This window comes from Mirounga leonina, unplaced genomic scaffold, assembly GCF_011800145.1.
Source record: "Mirounga leonina isolate KUSES-001 unplaced genomic scaffold, KU_Mleo_1.0 Mir_94, whole genome shotgun sequence".
NCBI lineage: Eukaryota > Metazoa > Chordata > Mammalia > Carnivora > Phocidae > Mirounga > Mirounga leonina.
The window spans coordinates 53,911,155-53,930,932 of NW_023270855.1; the positions used below are offsets into that span (position 1 = coordinate 53,911,155).

At 40.3% G+C, this 19,778-nt stretch overlaps 1 protein-coding gene across 2 annotated transcripts in view; it reads right to left on the reverse strand.

The window, feature by feature from the left end:
* Positions 1-19,778, reverse strand: part of LOC118005213 (adhesion G protein-coupled receptor E4-like) — a 54,062-nt gene that overhangs the window by 21,938 nt on the left and 12,346 nt on the right. The window contains exons 5-11 of one of the 2 annotated variants that reach the window (XM_034997021.1): positions 15,791-15,940; positions 13,444-13,484; positions 12,647-12,782; positions 12,008-12,115; positions 6,068-6,252; positions 5,298-5,465; positions 3,570-3,764 (exon numbers count right to left, since the gene is read on the reverse strand). In XM_034997021.1, the coding sequence (XP_034852912.1) occupies positions 3,570-3,764; positions 5,298-5,465; positions 6,068-6,252; positions 12,008-12,115; positions 12,647-12,782; positions 13,444-13,484; positions 15,791-15,940 (983 nt within the window). The remainder of the gene's footprint in view (positions 1-3,569; positions 3,765-5,297; positions 5,466-6,067; positions 6,253-12,007; positions 12,116-12,646; positions 12,783-13,443; positions 13,485-15,790; positions 15,941-19,778) is intronic. The other variant, XM_034997023.1, reaches the window with a different exon arrangement.

The window sequence follows — 19,778 nt, forward strand, 5'->3', positions numbered from 1 at the left end:
TTACAAAACAGTGATCACCAAGACAGCATGGTACTGGCACAAAAACAGTGTGGAGGTTCCTCAAAAAATTAAAAAGAGCTACCCTATGACCCAGCAATTGCACTCCTGGGTATTTACCCCAAAGACACAGATGTAGTGAAAAGAAGGGCCCTATGCACCCCAGTGTTCATAGCAGCAATATCTGCAATAGCCAAACTGTGGAAAGAGCCGAGATGCCCTTCAACAGATGAATGGATAAAGAAGATGTGGTCCATATATACAATGGAATATTACTCAGTCATCAGAAAGGATGAATACCCAACTTTTACATCAACATGGATGGGACTGGAGGAGATTATGCTAAGTGAAATAAGTCAAGCAGAGAAAGTCAATTATCATATGGTTTCACTTATTTGTGGAACATAAGGAATAGCATGGAGGACATTAGGAGAAGGAAAGGAAAAATTGGGGGGCGGGAATTGGAGGGAGAGATGAACCATGAGACACTATGGACTCTGAGAAACAAACAGGGTTTTAGAGGGGAAGGTGGAGCGGGGATTGTTTAACCCGGTGATGGGTATTAAGGAGGGCACACACTGCATGGAGCACTGGGTGTTATACAAAAACAATGAATCGTGGATCACCACATCAGAAACTAATGATGTATGGTGACTAACATAACATAATAAAATTTTTTAAAAAATGAGGAAAAAAAAGTATTATTCACCACAACCAAGTGGGATTTATCCCTGGGCTGCAAGGTTGGTTCAACATCTGCAAATCAATCAATACATTACATTAATAAGTGATACAATACATTAATAAGAGAAAGAACAGGAACCATATGATCCTCTCAATAGATGCAGAAAAAGCATTTGACAAAGTACAGCATCCTTTCTTGATCAAAACTCTTCAGAGTATAGGGATAGAGGGTACATACCTTAATATCATAAAAGCCATCTATGAAAAACCCACAGCGAATATCATTCTCAATGGGGAAAAACTGAGAGCTTTCTACCTAAGGTAGGGAACATGGCAGGGATGTCCGCTATGACCACTGCTATTCAACATAGTATTAGACATCCTAGCCACAGCAATCAGACAACAAAAAGAAATCAAAGGCATCCAAATCAGCAAAGAAGAAGTCAAACTCTCACTCTCTGCAGATGATATGATACTTTATGTGGAAAACCCAAAAGACTCCACCCCAAAACTGCTAGAACTCATACAGGAATTCAGTAAAGTGTCATGATATAAAATCAATGCACAGAAATCAGTGGCATTCCTCCACACCAACAAGACAGAAGAAAGAGAAATGAAGGAGTCGATCCCATTTACAATTGCGCCCAAAGCCATAAGATACCTAGGAACAAATCTAACCAAAGAGGCAAGAATCTGTACTCAGAAAACTATAAAATACTCATGAAAGAAATTGAGGAAAACACAAAGAAATAGAAAAACATTCCATGCTCATGGATTGGAAGAACAAATATTGTGAAGATGTCAATGCTACCTAGAGCAATCTACACATTCAACGCAATCCCTATCAAAATACCATCAATTTTTTTCAAGGAAATGGAACAAATAATCCTAAAATTTGTATGGAACCAGAAAAGACCCCGAATAGCCTGAGGAATGTTGAAAAAGAAAAGTAAAGCTGGCGGCATCACAATTCCAGACTTCAAGCTCTATTACAAAGCTGTAATCATCAAGACAGTATGGTACTGGCACAAAAACAGACACATAGATCAATGGAACAGAATAGAGAGCCCAGAAATGGACCCTCAACTCTATGGTCAGCTAATCTTCGACAAAGCAGGAAAGAATGTCCAATGGAAAAAAGACAGTCTCTTCAACAAATGGTGTTGGGAAAATTGGACAGCCACATGCAGAAGAATGAAACTGGACCATTTCCTTATACCACGCACAAAAATAGACTCAAATGGTTGAAGGACCTAAATATGAGACAGGAGTCCATCAAAATCCTAAAGGAGAACACAGGCAGCAACCTCTTCAACCTTAGCTGCAGCAACTTCTTCCGAGAAACATCGCCAAAGGCAAGGGAAGCAAGGGCAAAAATGAACTATTGGGACTTCATCAAGATAAAAAGCTTTTGCACAGCAAAAGAAACAGTCAGCAAAACCAAGACAACTGACAGAATGGGAGAAGATATTTGCAAATGATATATCAGATTAAGGGCTAGTATCCAAAATCTATAAAGAACTTCTCAAACTCAATACCCAAAGAACAAATGATCCAGTCAAGAAATGGGCAGAAGACATGAACAGACATTTTTCCAAAGAAGACATCCAAATGGCCAACAGACACATGAAAAAGTGCTCAACATCACTCGGCATCAGGGAAATGCAAATCAAAACCTCAATGAGATATCACCTCACACCAGTCAGAATGGCTAAAATTAACAAGTCAGGAAATGACAGATGTTGGCAAAGATGCAGAGAAAGGGGAACCCTCCTACACTGTTGGTGGGAATGCAAGGTGGTGCAGCCACTCTGCAAAACAGTATGGAGGTTCCTCAAAAGTTGAAAATAGAGCTACCATATGACCCAGCAATTGCACTACTGGTATTTACCCCAAAGATACAAATGTAATGATCCGAAGGGGTATGTGCACCCTGATGTTTACAGCAGCAATGTCCACAATAGCCAAACTATGAAAAGAGCCGAGATGTCCATCAACAGATGAATGGATAAAGAAGATGTGGTTTATATATACAATGGAATATTATGCAGCCATCAAAAGGAATGAAATCTTACCATTTGCAACGACGTGGATGGAAATGGAGGGTATTATGCTGAGCAAAATAAGTCAATCAGAGAAAGACATGTATTGTATGACCTCACTGATATGAGGAATTTTTAATCTCAGGAAACAAACTGAGGGTTGCTGGAGTGGTGGGGGTTGGGAGGGATGGGGTGGCTGGGTGATAGACATTGTGGAGGGTATGTGCTTTGGTCAGTTCTGTGAATTGTGTAAGATTGTTGAATCACAAACCTGTACCTCTGAAACAAATAATATATGTTAAAAAAAAAAAAAGAAGAAGATAGTAGGAAGGGAAAAATGAAGGGGGGTAAATTGAAGGGGGAGACGAACATGAGAGACTATGGACTCTGAGAAACAAACAGGGTTTTAGAGGGGAGGGGGGTGGGGGGATGGGTTAGCCTGGTGATGGGTATTAAATAGGGCACATATTGAATGGAGCATTGGGTGTTATATGCAAACAATGAATCATGGAACACTGCATGAAAAGCTAATGATGTAATGTATGGTGATTTACATAACATAATAAAATAAAAATAAAAAAAGAGTCACTATGGTTTGTCCCCGTTTTTATCTTATTTTATTTTTCCTTCCCTTCCCCTATGTTCATCTGTTTTATTTCTTAAATTACACATGAGTGAAATCATATGGTATTTTTTTTCTCTGACTTATTATGCTTAGCATAATACCCTCTAGCTCCATCCATGTTGTTACCATTACTGCTGACTCTTGCCTTCTCCCCATCCTTCCTCAAGACAAGATGGCTAGATTTGATTATGACAAGAAGGTGATTTGGTTAAATTACCTACCTTAGGCTCAGTTTGATCAATCCCTGTAAGGAAGAGCAGGTGGGCCAGGAAGAGGCAGATGGAGAGCTGCAGGTGGAGGGAGGTGCTGGTGTTCTGGATGGGTCGGCACAGGACGAAGGTGAGGGCTGCCAGGAGGAGGCACAGCAGAGAGAGGCTCAGCCCCACATAGGTGATCATGGTCAACACAGGATCCACCTATGAGCCACCAAATGAAGAATTCATTATAGTTTTCAATTCTGCAGTTATGTTTCTGATGGAGAGTCTGATGGGCTTCCAAGTTCAGTCCCTTAAATTACTGACTTAACCTCTCTGAGATTTGATGTTCTCATCTTCAAAATGGGTGCACTAATAGCATTCACCACACAAGGCTATTAAAAACCAAAACCACTAGCCTGGTGCTGTCCAAAAGAAATATGCGAGCCACATGTGGAATTTAAAATTTTCTAGTAGCCGTATCTTTTAAAATGTGAAAAGAATCAGGTCAAATTAATTTAATAGTATATGTTCAAAATATTATCAGTCCAATGTATTGAATATAATTAATCAATGTAACAAAAATGCAATCAGTTCAAATTACAATCAATGTAAAACAATTATTAGTGAGATATTTGATACTTTTTTCCATATTAAGCCCTTGAAATCCAGGGTGTATTTTATGCTTACAACACATCTGAATTCAGATGCTTTTATTTTCAATGATAAAAGTGAAATCCTACGAATGAAGTGGTATTTAATGGAAAAATATTTCACACTGCTTCTTAGTTTAAATAAATTAAAATTAAATAAAATAAAAAAGTTGGTTCTCAGCCACACTAGCCACGTTTCAAGTGCTCAATAGCCATATGTGGTTGGTGATCCTATTGGACAACATAGCTCTCCAAAGTCATCTCCATGAAGGTTGGAATTTGTTTATCTGTTTTGTTCTCTGCTGTATCCTCAATGCCTAGAACAGCATCTGACATATAGTAGGCAGTCATATGCAAATTTGTTGAATGAATAAAATGAGGCCAATGCATTTAAATGTGTAATATAATGATTGTCATACAGTAAATATTCAGTAATTGAGAGCTTAAAAGAAATAGGGGAAGAAGTTAGGTAAATTTCTTTAAATCTGGCTGATCCTAGATGTGGTTGGGATCTGGGAAGTTCAAGGACCCATACTTTTTCATTGGTGACAGTCAGTTGCCTTCTTTCCCATCTGACCATTTGTAACTGTCTCTTGCAGAGTAATGGATGTTTGATTCCAGATCATCTTAGACCCCGCAACTGTAGGGGTTGACAACCCAACTTTCCAATGTTTGAGAGCTTTCTCTGCTAGCTTGAGCTTACTCTGCCCATGCCCATGGACATGCCAGAATTAATGACCCCCACCCCCATGCAGCTTTCAACCAATGCCTGAGAGGAGGTGGTGTATAGATAGCCTAGCTCTCTTGCAGTTCAGTTAGGATGACTCAGATGCATCTCCTACACTGATTCCCAGAGTACCCTAGAGGGAATTAAATTCCAGATGCCCAAAGTAGTGAGTGGCTTGATAATGCTCTCTGCATTAACTTTTGTTTTTTATTGTTTCATTTCGCTGCCCCTTATTGGTGCTTCCTGGAATTACCTCTCAAGTAAACTACTTCCACTTGACTTCTTATCTCAGTCTTTTTCTAAGACATGGAGAGGACAATCTCACAGTTTCTTGGACACAATCAGATACCAGGAAGGGAGCATGAATCTTGGTACCTTGGGAACAAGAGCCATGAGGACAGCAAAGCTGGAAAGGTGGAAGCACTTGCATTTGGTGTGTGAATCGTTGCTGCCCACATGATAGCAGCCCTCTGTCGACCAGCTGCCCCCCTCCTCTGATCCTTTCCAGTAGACACAGAAATGTTTTGTTCTTGCACCAGCAGGCTGAAAAGAAAATAGCATGAAAGTGGGGCTCTTTCTGGTTTTATTATTTTAATTTTATAGGTTAGTCATGGATGCATTGCATTAGAAACTGGAATGGGAAAATCCCATTATCTAGAACACTTGTGGGGAAGAGTTTCATATGAACACACCTTCTGTGGGGTTTATTCTTCCTTTATTCTGCCCTTCTCTGCTCATCTCAGAGCCCCAGGGATTGACCCTTATGAACTGCTTTACCCAGGCTCCTTGTCACTGGGACAATGAATGAGAGGAACTGGTGAGAAGTCCTTAGATGAGAGGAGGAGGAAGTCAGGTGTTTCTTCCAGACACTTCTTCTGCTTCAGAATATCTCCATCTCCATGCAGGGCAACCCTCCTGCATGTCTCCAGCTCTCACTGGGCTCAACAATGCTCATCCCCCTATTGCCTTTTTAGGCTTCAATGTGATAATAGCTTCCCCTGGTGGCAATCTCTGGGTGCCTCAACATTTCTTGTTGGTTCTGTTAACTCTGAATGAGCAGAGTTGGATTCAGTTTCTTGGCAGGACCCGTCATAACACACCTCTTTGAGGTAATGCACAGAGAACCAGCTCTGGATTTTGCTCACCTGAATATGTTGGAAGGTCAGGAACACAGGTTCAGACAGATACACTTTTTTCTTTGTACTAATGGTGCCACTCACGACACGAGAGTTCAGTTTCATTTCCTGTGTCCCTCTTCCATCATTAAAAAAGGATCCATTCAGAATATCCCAAAGAGACTGATAAGTGATAAGCGCAACTGCACTTCTATCTGAGAAAACAGAAATCACTTTAGAGGACATCTGTATTATAGGATATCAGTATGCTAGTGTCTTGTGTGAGAGTCATAAAGCATATATTATGTATAGTCAAAATCGCCCTTGGAAATCCCTTATGTTGCTACATCAACACATTATGTGTGGTTTGGGGTACAGCATTTTGTACATGTAATACATATTATAGTGTACAACACATTATAAGAGATATGCATGCAAAATATCCATTAATGAATTAAAAAATATATATGAGCCCTTAGACATCAAAATCAGAGCCATGAGGCAAGATGTTTGTCCTCAAAAGAGCAGGTGGAACTGGTAGAATGAGGAAACCACACATTCTCATCTTCCATTTTATTTATTTTTTATTTTATTTTATATTTCCTTTTCTTTTATTATGTTATGTTAGTCAACATACAATATATCATTAGTTTGTTTTTTTTAAATTTTGTTATGTTAGTCACCATATAATACATCATTAGTTTTTGATGTAGTGATCCATGATTCATTGTTTTTGTATAACACCCAGTGCTCCATGCAGTACGTGCCCTCCTTAATACCCATCACTGGGCTAACCAATACCCCCTCACCCCTCCCCTCTAAAACCCTGTTTGTTCCTCAGAGTCCATAGTCTCTCATGGTTCATCTCTCCCTCCAATTCCCCCCCCCCCATTTTTCCTTTCCTTCTCCTAATGTCCTCCATGCTATTCCTTATGTTCCACAAATAAGTGAAACCATATGATAATTGACTTTCTCCACTTAGCATAATCTCCTCCAGTCCCATCCATGTTGATGTAAAAGTTGGGTATTCATCCCTTCTGATGACTGAGTAATATCCCATTGTATATATTTACCACATCTTTATCCATTCATCTGTTGAAGGACATCTCAGCTCTTTCCACAGTTTGGCTATTGTGGCTATTGCCGTTATGAACACTGGGGTGCGTATGGCCCTTCTTTTCACTACATCTGTGTCTTTGGGGTAAATACCCAGGAGTGCAATTGCTGGGTCATAGGGTAGCTCTATTTTTAGTTTTTTGAGGAACCTCCACACTGTTTTCCAAAGTGGTTGTACCAATTGCATTCCCACCAACAGTGTAAGAGGGTCCCCCTTTCTCCACAACCTCTCCAACATTTGTTGTTTCTTTCCCTGTCCATTTTTGCCATTCTAACTGGTAGAAGGTGGTATCTCAATGTGGTTTTGATTTGAATTTCCCTGATGGCTAATGATAATGATAATGATCATGTGTCTGTTAGCCATTTGTATGTCTTCTTCAGAGAAATGTCTGTTCATGTCTTCTGCCCATTTCTTGACTTGATTCTTTGTTTTTTGGGTGTTGAGTTTGAGAAGTTCTTTATAGATCTTGGATACCAGCCCTTTATCTGTAGTGTCATTTGCAAATATCTTCTCCCATTCTGTGGGTTGCCTCTTGTTTTGTTGACTGTTTCCTTTGCTGCGAGGAAGCTTTTTATCTTGATGAAATCCCAAAAGTTCATTTTTGCTTTTGTTTCACTAGCTTTTGGAGATGTATCTTGAAAGAAGTTGCTGTAGCTGATGTCAAAGAGGTTATTGCCTATGTTCTCTTCTAGGATTTTTTAAAGTGCTGGAACAAACAATCCTAAAATTTGTATGGAATCAGAAAAGACCCCGAATCACCAAGGAAATGTTGAAAAAGAAAAACAAAGCTGGGGGCATCACGTTGCCCGATTTCAAGCTATATTATAAAGCAGTGATCAACAAGACAGCATGGTACTGGCACAAAAACAGACATATAGACCAATGGAACAGAATAGAGAGCCCACATATGGACCCTCAACTCTATGGTCAAATAATCTTCGACAAAGCAGGAAAAAACATGCAATGGAAAAAAGACAGTCTCCTCAATAAATGGTGCTGGGAAGCTGATGCAGCCACTCTGGAAAACTGTATGGAGGTTCCTCAAAAATTTGAAAATAGAGCTACCATATGATCCAGCAATTGCACTACTGGGTATTTACCCCAAAGATACAAAAGTAGGGATCCGAAGGGGTACGTGCACCCCGATGTTTATAGCAGCAATGTCCACAATAGCCAAACTGTGGAAAGAGCCAAGATGTCCATCGACAGATGAATGGATAAAGAATAGGTGGTATATATATACAATGGAATATTATGCAGCCATCAAAAGGAATGAGATCTTGCCATTTGCAATGACGTGGATGGAACTGGAGGGTATTATGTTGAGTGAAATAAGTCAAACAGAGAAAGACATGTATCATATGATCTCACTGATATGAGGAATTCTTAATTGTAGGAAACAAACTGAGGGTTGCTGGAATGGGGGGTGGGGTGGGAGGGATGGGGTGACTGGGTGATAGACACTGGGGAGGGTATGTGCTCTGGTAAGCGCTGTGAATTGTGCAAGACTGTTGAATCTCAGATCTGTACCTCTGAAACAAATAATGCAATATATGTTAAGAAAAAAAAAAGAAGAAGAAGGTAGTGGGAGGGGAAGAATGAAGTGGGGGAAATCGGAGGGGGAGACGAACCATGAGAGACGATGGACTCTGAAAAACAAACAGGGTTCTAGAGGGGAGGGGGGTGGGAGGATGGGTTAGTCTGGTGGTGGGTATTGAGGAGGGCACGTTCTGCATGGAGCACTGGGTGTTATGCACAAACAATGAATCATGGAACACTTCATCTAAAACTAATGATGTAATGTATGGGGATTAACATAAGAATAAAAAAAAATAAATGGTGCTGGGAAAATTGGGCAGCCACAAGCAGAAGAATGAAACTCGACCATTCTCTAACACCATACACAAAGATAAACTCAAAATGGATGAAAGACCTCAATGTGAGACAGGAACCCATCTTCCATTTCAAGCTCACTCTGGGGTATCTAATTGAGAAAGGTATGGGAAGGTATGCAGGATGACACATTCTTTTAATTCATTCTCTCATTCTCCTTCCCTCTCTGTCTTTCTCTGTTTCCCTCCTATCCTCTTTCCTTCCCCTTCTCATGCAAGAATAATTTAATTCACAGAAGGTAAATTCACATATGATGCTCTATAGCATGATGTAGTATTTCTTAAACTGCAATTATTCATGGGCCACCATCCCAGTTTTAGCCAAAGCCACTTTCCACCTATATTATTATTTACTCCATTTTAAAAACCAACTCATTTGTAGATCTTTTCCCTCTGCCTTCCCCATCTGACAGCTCACAATAAGGAGTGAGGATTAATCAGTAGATGGAAATTTTCTGGAGAAAATACAGCAGGTATTTCACTCTCTCCAGAGAATCAGGTCTTTCTCTTTGGGATATTTTTCATGCACTCTTTCATTAATGTATTTATTCACTCTTTCATCAAATATTTATTGAGCATCCAGTGTGTGCCAGACAGTGTTCTAGGCATTGCAATACAACAGTGATGAAAACAGGCCAAGTTCTTGCCATCAGACAGCTGACATTATAGTGGGAGAGATGGACAACAAATAAATTAAGAAAAATTGCATAGTGTACATGCTGTACAGAAATTTAAATGAGATGGTGGAATAAAGCAGGGGTGGCAAACTATGGCTTGAGAATCAAATCCAGCCTACCACCTGTTTTTGTATATAAAGTTTTATTGGCACACAGTCATGCCCCTTCATTTACAAATCATCTATGGCTGCTCTCCCACTACAATGTCATAGTTGAGTAGTTATAACAAAGATCATTTGGCCCAACATGCACCCCAATGTTCATAGCAGCAATATCCACAATAGCCAAACTGTGGAAAGAGCCAAGATGCCCTTCAACAGATGAATGAATAAAGAAGATGTGGTCCATATATACAATGGAATATTACTCAGCCATCAGAAAGGATGAATACCCAACTTTTACATCAACATGGATGGGACTGGAGGAGATTATGTTAAGTGAAATAAGTCAAGCAGAGAAAGTCAATTATCATATGGTTTCACTTATTTGTGGAACATAAGGAATAGCATGGAGGACATTAGGAGAAGGAAGGGAAAAATGAAGGGGGGGGGATCAGAGAGAGAGACGAACCATGAGAGACTATGGACCCTAAGAAACAAACTGAGGGTTTTAAAGGGGAGGAGGGTGGGGGGATGGGTTAGCCCAGTGATGGGTATTAAGGAGGGCATGTATTGCTTGGAGTGCTGGGTGTTATATACAAACAATGAATTATGGAACACTACATAAAAAACTAATGATGCACTGTATGGTGACTAACATAACATTAAAAAAAAAAAAAAAGATCATCTGCTCCAAGCAAGGCAAGGGAAACAAAAGCAAAAATAAACTCTTGGGACTTCTTCAAAATAAAAAGCTTCTGCACAGCGAAGGAAACAATCAACAAAACTAAAAGGCAAACTTTGGAATGGGAGAAGATATTTGCAAATGACATATCTGATAAGGGGTTAGTTTTATAAAGAACTTATAAAACACAACATCCAGAAAACAAATAATCCAGTTGAAAAATGGGCAGAAGATATGAATAGACATTTTTCCAAAGAAGACATACAGATGACTAACAGACACATGAAAAGATGTTCAACATCACTCATCATCAGGGAAATACAAATCAAAACCATGATGAGATATCACCTCACACCTGTCAGAATGGCTAAAATTAACAACACAGGAAACAACAGATGTTGGCAAGGATTCGGAAAAAGAGGAACCCTCTTACACTGTTGGTGGGAATGCAAACTGGTGCAGCCATTGTGGAAAACAGTATGGAGCTTCCTCAAAAAGTTAAAAATAGAACTACCCTATGATCCAGCAATTGCACTACTATGTATTTACCCAAAGGATATAAAAATACTGATTCGAAGGGATACACACATAGCAGCATTATCAACATTAGTCAAACTATGGAAAGAGCCCAAATATCCATCAACTGATGAATGGATAAAGATGTAAGATGTGGGATGGATTATATATTTATAATGGAATATTACCTAGCCATAAAAAAGAATGAAATATTACCTTTTACAATGACATGGATGGAGCTAGAGTGTATTATGCTAAATGAAATAAATCTGTCAGGGAAAGACAAATACCATATGATTTCACTCACATGTGGAATTTAAGAAACAAAACAGATGAACATAGGGGAAAAAAGAAAAAAGAAGGGCAAACATAGAACAGACTCTAAACTATAGAGAACAAACTGAGGGTTCCTGGAGGTAAGGTGGGTGGAGGGATGGGTTAAATGGGTGGTGGGTATTAAGGAGGGCACTTGTGATGAGCACTAGGTGTTGTATGTAAGTGATGAATCACTAACTTCTATACGTGAAACTAATATTACACTGTATGTTAACTAACTGGAATTTAAATAAGAACTTGAGAAAAAAATTACTATCTGGTCCTTTCACAGAAAAAGTTTGCCAACTCATAGGACAGAGAAAGGCTAGGGACTATTTTAAATAGGGCAATCATAAAACACTTCTCAAGGGAAATAGTGTTCAAGGCAACAATCATCTGCCACTTTCAAGTGCTGCCTTTTCAGACCATCACATGGACACAGATCATGCATCAGCCTGTTCCTTTTAAGGAAGCATGCCAAGGGATCCTTGTTTGAACCTCAGCATGTCACAAAGTACCCACCAACTGTGTCCCCCAAATTGCCTGGTTAGTGGAACTCACGTAGAGTCCCCCCTGCCTTGAAGGCTTTGTAAGTTGGCCCAGTCACCTAGAAATGAGACAACAGTGCCTAGGATTTGGAAGTCAGGAGAATCCATCTCAAACACAGTACCTCCTATGGTTCCTTTGAAAGCATCAGTACAGTTGATATCCATAGTGTTATTTCCAGCTTCCAGAACAGTCTTCTCACTTCTCTCATTGCACCTCTTGATTTCATAGACTGGAAACATTAAGAAAATGAGTCCTGCTTTGCTCGCTTCTCATGCATAAGAAATTTGTTGAAGAACTCTCTTCTTCGAAAGGCCCCCTACTGGTGATTTCCTTTTCTGTATGCAAGGTAGACCAGATGGCATTCCCTTCCACACCTCTGGCTGATGGGGATGAGATGGTCAAAATGGTCTAAGCAGCATCCACTGGCCACAGCAACCCAGGAGAAGAGAGGGGATGGCCATGTTTCATGGAGCTGCAACCAGCGTAGGCAAACTCAGCTTTTACATATAATATTTAAAGATAAAAAAAAATTTAAATAATGTATACTGGAGTACCTGGTGAGGGGGTAACTAAGTTTTTAAGCGAGAGAAGCTAAACATTTAAAAGTTTTCCAAGGACAGTCACCTGGGAGCAGGTCTGCATTTGGGAAGAACCCCTTGAATGAATTCTCATGTCACATAAACATATAAACACAGGGTCTGACAAAAGATTACTCTCATAAAATGTTTTGGTCATAAGGAAAGTGCTCTATGTTTCTTACCTATACCAAGTGTAGAATTATCATGCTTTCCTGGAGAAGCTAAATCTTCAGTCCATATGATCACTTCCATTTTTTGAAATATTTGGGTAGCCATTTTTGCAATGTGCTCTTTGCTTCTGTTGTTCCTCAGAATTTCCTTTCAAAGAAATAAAGCTAGTTAGGTAGGCTCTTCCTGAAACTTGAGAAAGCAGGAATATACTTGTGTGTGGTTGGGTGAGCCCTGAAGACAATAACATTGATTAAGGTGTAGGTTCTGCACTCTCAACCTGATATGTATCTTCTCATTGACCACACACAGCCCTGTGAAAGGTGTATCATTCACTCCATTGTATTTATGGGAACATGAGGACCTAAAGGATGAGGTGTCTGGAACCCATTAAGAGTGCCTTACAGAGAAAGACAGGGGATGGGAAGTGGTAACAGAGGTTGAGTGAAGCTCTAGATTTTTGATGCCAGTCTTTGAACAACAGCTGAGGCACTAAAAACCTTCCCCATGGTTTCTCAGTATCTATTGACATTTGAGGCCAGATAATGTGGGAGGCTGTCCTCGGGCATAACTAAGTGTTTAGCAGCATCCTTGGTGTCTACCCACTAGATGCCAGTAGCACCCTAGTTGTGACAACCAAAAAATGTCCCCAGGCATTGCCAGATGTCCCCTGGGAGAAGGGACAAATCATTCCTGTGTGAGAGCTGGTGTGTCCTAAAAGGCAGAGGGAGCCATGGTACTTATTTGAGCAGGAGAATAACATAGCAAGACTAGCCAGCTGTCTCCCAGACCTAGGCTTCACTTCACTCACCTGAATGTTCCCTGAGAATGTTGTCTCCTCACTGGCGCCCTCTGGGAAAGAAAAGTAGCCATTGAGTGGAATGTGGGAGGTAACAGGCCTGGCCCACATCCCTTTCCAATCACTATTGAGTTGAGTCTTTCTCTGATGCTTCCCATCCTTGCCCAAGTTCCCTCCAAGAAGTCCAAAATGTCTTCTACAGTAGAAATTTAAAAGGGGATTAGGGTGGGGCCTCCAGTTCAATAATTAAGTCAATAGTATTTATTGCACACCTACTAAAAGCCAGGAACAATACTAAACCTTATGGAAGTAAATTGACAAAGAAACAAAGGGTCTTCCCTTGTGGAGTTTGCAGTCTGGTGGGAGAGTCTCTAGGTAAATAATGACAAATAAATGATTAAGTGATTACAAGAGTCCCACCTGTTTTTAATATATAGGACAAGATACCTTGGGAGCACAAAGAGAAATCCTAGAATATGGAGGGTGCAGAGGAGGCTTCCTGAAGGAGTGGGTGTTAACTGGGTTAATAATACAGAAGTAGTAATAATACCTGCAGTTGTCTACACAACATGGCATATAAAGTGCCTTAATACACACTATTTCATGTAAAGAAAGACAGAAGGTTCTAGAACAGGGTTATGTAGCTTAATAGCTAATATTTATTGAGCCTTCCTAGGTGGCTAGCACTGTACTGAATATTTTACACACCTTAATAATCAAAATGGGTAGGTGAGGTATATTGGATTCCTAAGGCTGCTGTAACCAAGTGCCACAAACTGGGTGGCTTTAAAACAATAGAAATTTATTTTCTCATGGTTCTGGAGGATAAAAGTCCAAAATCAAGGTTATTAGTAGGACCACACTCCCTCTGAAGGCTCTAAGGAAGATCCTTCTTTGTTTCTCCTAGTTTCTGGTGGTTGCAAGCAATCTTTGGTGTCCCTTGGCTGGTGGCAGCAGAACCTCAGCCTCTGTGTCTGTCCTTGCATGTCCCTCTGTATGTGTGTGTGTCTCTATACCCAATTCCCCTCTTCTTATAAGGACACCAGTCATATTGGATTGAGGGCCCACCCTCATCTGGTATGACTGCAGATTTTATTAAATCTGCAAAGACTTTCTTTCCAAACAAGATCATATTCCCAGGTTCCAGATGTACGTGAACTTGGGGAGATTCTATTCTACCCAGTACATGAAGTAAGTAGGTTTCTGAAGTGACTCTCAGTGATCCTTGCCACCTGGAACCCTCCTCCCCCTGATCAGACCCAGTGACTCACTGCTAATGAATAGAACACAGCAAAAGTGATAGGATGTCACTGCTGAGACTGGGTTATAAAAGACTACAACTTCTATTTTGTTCACACTCTCTTTCTGGATATTCTCATGTGCTCACTACAACAAAGCAAGCTGGAGAGGCTGACATATCTAAGAACTGAGGGAAGCCTCTCACCAACCACCAGAAAGGAACTGAGGCCTTCAGTCCAGTAGCTTTGAAAGAACTGAATCCTTCCAGCAACCACGTGAGTGAGCTTGGAGGCAAATCTGCCCCTAGATGAGCCTTCAGATGAGACTGCATCCCCACCCGACACTTTGACTGTAGCTGTGAGAAACCCTGGAGCAGAGAATGTAGGGAAATTACACGTAGATTCCTGGCCTACAGAGACTGTGAGACAATATTGTTGTTTTAAGCCACTACCATTGGGGTAATTTGTTATGCAGCAATACATAACTCATATGGTAGATGCTATTATTGTTCCCACTTACAGGTGAGGCGTATAGAAGTTAGGTCATTACCCACCCAAAAGTCAGCTGGTAAGTGGTAGGGCCAGAAGTTAAGTCCAAACTATTGAACTCAAAACATGGAATTATACTATGAATGAGCAAATAAGTAAACATGCTGTGGTCATTGAGAACCAGGTTCTCAATGCCACAGAAGCAGCCACAAATAAGAAAAGAGGGAAGGCTAGAAAGAGCCCTCGTGTTGGATGGGAATCTGAGGTATCAGTGTGAACTCATAGGGTTTAGTATATAGACAGATAAATAGATGTAGAAATTGAATTTAAAGTGAGAGAGGGAGAAACAAGTAGGGAAGTCCAGCAGAAAATCTGAGATGTCATTTTGGAAGACCAGGAAAGAGACCCAGACAGGAGACATACTCTTGCAAGGCAGCCCCATAAGGATGGTGATTGGTGCTGGAGGCTTGAGTGGTACCTTCTGGGAAAAGATTACCAGGGACAATAGTAGGATGCAGGACCAGGGCCAGGACAGATCTCTGCTCTTTTACCCTGGCCTGAAATCAATGAAGGTCTCAAAGTCTCCCCCCACCACTCCTTCTTCATTGTCAAGAGTATTTGGAAATCCTTACCATAACATGCTTCATCATCTAATTTCATGAACATAGCCAGCCAGTTCAAGATACGATTTGAGAAACAGCTGCAGTAGTAACTTCCAATTTTATTTCCACAGTATGATTCCTTCTTGCACTTTGCCAGCCCAACCTTACACTCATCAATATCTGCAAATCAAGAGAAAACATCATTTTTCATTCTCATCAAACTATACCATCTTCCCTTGCACAGGGAGTCTCGGGTACCCACCATCATTCATAAGCATCTGTTCTTGGATAAGATGACTCAATATCATAAAGGTGATAGTTCTCCTCCAGTGAATTTATAAATCCAACACAATCCTAGTGAAAAACATCTAGCTGGACTTTAAGGAGTAAGACAGTGGATACAAGCATGTAAGAATGGCCAAAAAAGCTCTGCAGTGGGGACTCATCTTATTAGACACTGAAACACACTTTAAAGCCTCAATAAAATGAGTGCTGGCACGTGAATTGACAAAGAGGCTAGTGAAATAGACTCAGAGTCCAGAAATAGACCCATTGATCTGCCACATCTCTCTGGTGGACCAGAGTTGAGGTTCAAGCAAAGGGACCCACAGACAGAAGTTACCCTGAGCCAATGACTCACACTTATGCTCTCTGTTGGAAGGACTCAGGACAAGTACATTTAACCAATAGTTGCAACTTGCCTACTAGTCTATGAGTTATATCGGGCTATGGGTGTGTGTTTTGGGTAGAGGGTTATATGGGCCAGAATGGTTATCATCAATGAGTGACTGAATTAAGACCTCATAAATCTTTTTTTTTTTTTAAGATTTATTTATTTATTTGAGAGAGCGAGAATGAGAGACAGTACATGAGAGGGGGGAGGGTCAGGGAGAAGCAGGCTCCTCGCTGAGCAGGGAGCCCGATGCGGGACTCGATCCTGGGACTCCAGGATCATGACCTGAGCCGAAGGCAGTTGCTTAACCAACTGAGCCACCCAGGTGCCCCAAGACCTCATAAATCTTAAGTGCTTTGTATGTTTTGTTTATATTGTGTATCTTGGGCATTAAATGCCTCTTATTTAATTTACCATGAGCATTTAGCACCTATGTACCTTGTGTATATTTATCGCTTCATGAATATTACTGTTGGTCTCTCCATTCTATTCTATGTTTAACACACATATGCTCTACCCACCAACTACTTACCTATTTTAACACATCTTATGCATTTCATATATCCCATTGGATTTTCTTTTTTCTGCAGCAAAACCAAATAGTCTCAAACAGTATAACAAATGCACATTACACTTCTGCACCCTTCCCTTCTCTAGAACGGGGTTCCCCTTTATCCTGGTTCAGGATGGATTTTTTTTAAAAGATTTTATTTATTTATTTGACAGAGAGAGACACAGCGAGAGAGGGAACACAAGCAGGGGGAGTGGGAGAGGGAGAAGCAGGCTTCCCGCGGAGCAGGGAGCCCGATGCGGGGCTCAATCCCAGGACCCTGAGATCATGACCTGAGCCGAAGGCAGACGCTTAACCGATTGAGCCACCCAGGTGCCCCAGGATGGATTTTTTAATAAGATAAAATGGGACCCAGATATCACACACTTCTTAAGAATAAACTCTACACTAATGAATCATTGAACACTACATCAAAAACCAATGATGTACTATGTGTTGGTTAATTGAACATAATAATAATTTAAAAAGAATAAACTCTACATATATTAGAGATCTAAATGTAAAAATGAAGACATACAGGTACTAGAATTAAACAGAGGTGAATTCTTTGATCTCAGTGTAGGGAAAAACATTTTATTTTTATTTTTTATTTTTTAGAGAGCATGGGAGGGGAGGGGCCAATGGAGAGGGAGAGAGAATCCCAAGCTGGCTCCATGCCCCAGCACAGAGCCCAGGGTGGGGCTCGAACCCATGACCCCGAGATCACAACCTGAGCCAAAATCAAAAGTCAGACCCTCTACCGATGAGCCACCAAGGTGCCCCAGGGAAAACATTTTAATGATGACTTAAGCACCTTGATAAATTTACCTACATAAAAAAAATTTTTAATTAGTTGCATGGTTAAAAATAAATATACAAGCAAAGTCTAAAGAAAACTGACAGAGAGAAAATATTCTCAATGTATACTACTAACAAGGGACCAAAATTTCTAACATATAAAGAAATAAAAAATTGGGAGGAAAAGAAACAAATAATAAAAAAAAATAGGGAAAAGACATGAACAGACAATTCAGAAAGAAGATATAAAAATGATCCTCTAATATAAAATGTTCAAAATTGTTCATAATTAGAGATGCCTGGCTGGCTCAGTCAGAGGAACATGCAACTCTTGATCTCAGGGTCATGAGTTCAAGCCCCATGTTGGGTGAACAGATTACCGAAAAAATTGCTCATAATTAGAGAAAATCATGAAAAATCTACTGATACACCATTTCTCACCTAGCAGACTGGCGATGCGTTCTGACAACATGTTCTGTCAGCAAGACTGTGGGGAGACAGGTGCTTTCATGCATTGCTGGTGAGAATGCCAATTGGTACAACTTTTCTGGAATTAAACTTGGGATAGCTAATCAAGCTACATATGGATTTACCTTTTAACTAAGGCACCTCACCTCCAGGACTGTAAAGACACATCTCCCACAAATACTGGAAAAAGCCTAAGGATTCAAGTAAAATGTCCCTATGCAGAAGAAGTTTGAATAAACTATGGTTCATCCACACAGGTACATAAAAGAATGGGGGAAGATCTCTACATAATTTGGAATAATTTCTAGGATATACTGTTAAGTGAAAAAAGCAAAGTGCAAAAGGGCATCTCTGGTGTCCTATCAAAGGTGTCTAAGTCAGAGAAGACCAGAAAAGACTGAGGATCCGTCACAGAATGCCAACTCAGGAGCATCGCAACTAAATGGGATCCTGAAATAATTCTTGAAGCAGAAAACAAAAAGGGGCATTGGAGAAAAAAACTGGTGGAACTGGAAAAAAAGTCTGTTGTTTAACATCCTTATATCAATATTAATTCCCTAGTTTTCATCATTGTAGTATAGCCATGTTGTTGGTGAACCTTAGGGGAATTGGGTGAAGGGGTAATAGAGAATTTCCTAAACTCTTTTTAAAAAGTTTTAAAAACAGATACATCCAATGTTGTATGATTCCGCTTATAGGAGGTCCCTAAAGGAGTCAAATTAACAGAGACAAAGAGTAGATGGTGGGAGCCAGGGGCCAGGGGAGGGAGAACGGGGAGTTAATGTTTAGTGGGGACAGAGTTTCAGTTTTGCAAGATAAAAAAAGTCTTGGAGATGGATGGTGGGGATGGTTGCACAGCACTGTGAATGGACTTAATGCCAGTGAACTATACACTTAAAAATAGTTACGATGATAAATTTTGTTGTGTATATTTTACCACAATTGAAAAAAATAATTCAAGTAAATGAATAAACCAATATTGTCTGATTCCACTCACAGGAGGTCCTTAGAGGAATCATATCCACAGACACAGAGAGTAGATGGGGGTGGGGAGCAAGAGGTGGGGCAGGGGGTGGGCAGGCAGTGCTTCATGGGGACAGAGTCTCAGTTTGGGGAAAGTTCTGGAGACAGATGGTGGGGATGACTGCAAAACAGTGTGAGTGTGCTTGATGCCATTGGGCTGTACACAAAAATGGTTAAATTGGTAAATTTTACATTATCTATATTTTGCCATGATAAAATAAAATAAATCCCAAGTAGTTTACCATGGTCCAGTTTGCCTCCTGAATTTACAAAACTCCACCAATTAGATATTCAGGAGTGTTTTTTCTTTTTGGCAGTCAAATGGACCTTTAGAATTTGTGGAGATGAGAAAGGATTTTGGCTGGAGCAGAAGGGAGTAGTGAAAAGGGAAACTGGAATCTGAGTTGGAATACTCAGATCATGGAAGATATTGAGTGACAAGATAGTAAGTTATTCAGCTGAGGCCAAATCATAGAAGATATTGAGTGTCAAGATCTGAGTTGGGC